Genomic DNA, 3,079 nt, shown 5'->3' with positions numbered 1-3,079 from the left:
TTACCTCCAGCGAATCGGGCTAGAGCCGTCGCCGTATCCACCAATTTCTCTCTTCTCTCATAGCTCCTCGAATCAATCCGTTCTCCTGAGCTCGCTGCTAACTGCTCGCGCAATTTTTCCAACTCCTTCTTCATTTCTAGCATTTCCGCTTCCATCGTTGGCTTCGGCTTCGGTACACTTCAATCACTTTTCTTTCAACACTGCTCGCGAGTTCCGTGCGTACCCCACCGCTGCTGTAATGTCACTTAGTCTCTACGTGGGTAACACAGATGTCACGAACTGGTGTTGAATAGAGTTTATTGAACTTAGTCGGCTAGTCACTCTGGCACACACCTACAACTACCCTTCACGATTGCTTGCGCTCGAATGAATCTCTCTCTACTTCAAGTTCTGACGTCATTAATGCCGCCGTCACTAACTTCTCGCGCGATCGGCCGCCGATCGTCTCTCTAACGCTCGACTCTGGCGCCCTCTAGCGTGATAATCAATCCACGCACGACACCAGATTTGCTGGGTTGCCACAGGTGTGGCTCCCACCGTGTTTCGGAACTTCCCTTTGAGAAAGTCGGCGAGCGTCGTTTTCGTGGCCATGACTTCCTCTTTCAGTTGACCCTGGCCGTCCGACGCCGAAGTCACTGTGTTGTGATACAGTAAAGAGACCCCGATCCATATCATAGCGCTGTCGTCTGGAATGAGACTTGTGTGTGTAAATAAACAGTCAGTCGACTACGAACACGCTCGGTGATGACTCGTTAACATGGTGGCAGCAACGGATTAATCGAAACCCACAAAAAAAAAAACATGGATCGATTACCGGAAAACATTGCTGTGAAGAAGCGTTCCTGGACGGAATGGAAAAAGTTCGCGCAGAAAGTGGATTTGTTCCTGCGAGCCACAAAGAAGACCAACGAAGAAGACGACACCAAGATAGCAATTCTGCTCGCGACCGGCGGTGATATTGTCTTAGACGAATTCAATGCGAAATATGGATCGTCCGACAAACCGGAGTACGAAGAAGTCGTGAAAACTCTCGGGTTGTGCTTTGCAGACGGTGAATCCGAACATTACCTGTCTCACATGTTCAGAGAACGGATACAGCGACCGGGGGAGCCGGCAGCAGAATGGATAACAGACCTCCGACTGAAAGTCAAAGTGTGCAACTACGGGGGACTGGCTGATAGAATGATTCGAGATCAGATCATCTATGGGGTCTCGAACAAAGAAACACGGAGAGAACTCCTCAAGGTTTCAAAGCTATCAGCGGATGAAGCCGTCAGGATCTGCTTGGCAATGGAAACCTCAAGAAGTCAGCTAAAGGCTTTCGAGCAGCAGACGGAAAGGCAGACCGGAGACACGCAGTCTCTTAACAGCGAAGAGGAATCGAACGCTCTCCAACATTTCTCAAGAAGCCGCAAGAAACCGTCAAGATCGAGACCACAACAAAATGGCGCGTTCGGCAATCGATATCAAAACAATCAACAAAGGAGCTTTCGGAATGAAAGACCATCTCAATACATGGCATCAAAAGAGTGTCGCGCGTGCGGGCGAACTCATCCGAACAACACCTGTCCAGCCAAGGGAAGAGCCTGCTCGAAGTGCGGGAGAATGAACCATTTCGCAACGATGTGCTACACAGGACGCGCTAAGATAAATACGGTCGACGGCAACTTCGAATCAGACGAAGACTTCACAGAAGAAGAAGTGCAATGGGTGTGTGCGATCAAAGCTAGCGAGAGAATGGTCTACGTCACGATGCAAGTATCAGAGGCTAACTCGTTCGGGAAAGCAACGCGGTTCCAAGTAGACTGCGGAGCTACATGCAATATCATACCTAGACACATGATCCCGAACGCGACAATAAACACGGGCGTTCGTCCGCCGCTGAAAGCATACAACAGATCCACAATCAAGACGCTCGGGACCACGGACCTACGAGTCAGGAACATCAAAACAAAAATGGAACATGAAATCAAGTGCGTCGTGGTAGAGGACAAATTCCAACCAATAATCGGAAGGTTCACGGCAGAGAAGCTGAATCTAATTCACATCGACTACGAACAGGTTGATTCAATCTGCCATAACGAAACTTTCGGCACAATTGAAAACGTGATGAAAGCATTCCCGAATGTATTCGACGGAGGTCTGGGGAAGTTCCCGGGCAAAGTCAAACTACACCTCAAAAAAGAGGCAATTCCGTGCTGTAACGTAGCGTGCAGAGTGTCGCCGCATTTGAAGGTGAAACTCCTCGAAACACTGAAACAATTGAAAGGAAGAGGAATAATCCGCAAAGTGGAAGAACCGACCGAATGGGTCAACAGAATCTCAATACAGATAAAGAAAACGGGTCAGCTGCGACTGTGCCTGGATCCAAGGAGACTCAATGAATACCTGGTAAGGGAGGTGTACCACACACCTGCCCTCGACGAGATACTCCCGGACCTCAGTGGGGCTAAAGTATTCTCAAAGTTTGACTTGTCAGACGGTTTCTGGCAATGTGAACTCGAGGAATCAAGCCGCCACCTGACCACATTTCAAACACCCTTCGGAAGGTTTCAATGGCAAAGACTACCATTCGGTCTCAATGTGGCCCCGGAAATTTTCTACAAACGCCTGGTACAATGCCTGGAGGGTCTCGAGAACACGTACGCATTAGCGGATGACGTTCTGATCTGTGGCAGAGGAAACACGCATGACGAAGCTCGAATGAACCACGACGAAAATCTACAAAGATTCTTAAAGAGATGTAGCGACAAAGGAATCAAGCTGAACAGGAAGAAGGCTACCCTGAGAGCGACGGGAACTAAATTCTTCGGCTTCGTACTCACAGACAGAGGAATACAAATGGATCCGGAGAAACAACAGGCGATAACAAGAATGAAAGAACCCGGAGATATCGTCGCATTGAAGAGCTTTCTTGGTATGCTTTCGCATGTTGCGCGCTTCATGCCGAGGGGAGCTGAAATCGTTGCGCCCCTGAGGGAGCTGTGCAAGGATGGAGGAGAGTGGATATGGACCGAACGTCAGCAAGAAAGCTTCAAACGGGCAACGAAAATGATCAGCTAAAGCATGGTCCTAGCGT

General features: G+C 49.2%; 1 protein-coding gene across 1 annotated transcript; it reads left to right on the top strand.

The window, feature by feature from the left end:
• Positions 1 to 801: 801 nt before the first annotated feature.
• Positions 802 to 3,063, top strand: LOC100906147 (uncharacterized). The gene has a single exon (XM_003739177.1). The coding sequence runs from the start codon at positions 802 to 804 to the stop codon at positions 3,061 to 3,063; it is 2,262 nt and encodes a 753-aa protein (XP_003739225.1).
• The last annotated feature ends 16 nt before the right edge of the window (positions 3,064 to 3,079 follow it).

Source organism: Galendromus occidentalis, unplaced genomic scaffold (genome assembly GCF_000255335.2).
Source record: "Galendromus occidentalis unplaced genomic scaffold, Mocc_1.1 scf7180000076432, whole genome shotgun sequence".
Classification (NCBI taxonomy): Eukaryota; Metazoa; Arthropoda; class Arachnida; order Mesostigmata; family Phytoseiidae; genus Galendromus; species Galendromus occidentalis.
This window is presented reverse-complemented; position numbering and strand designations above follow the sequence as displayed.

Bases quoted from the DNA above. Each gene is read 5' to 3' on its own strand.
- LOC100906147 (XM_003739177.1), top strand. From the start codon at position 802: ATGGATCGATTACCGGAAAACATTGCTGTGAAGAAGCGTTCCTGGACG.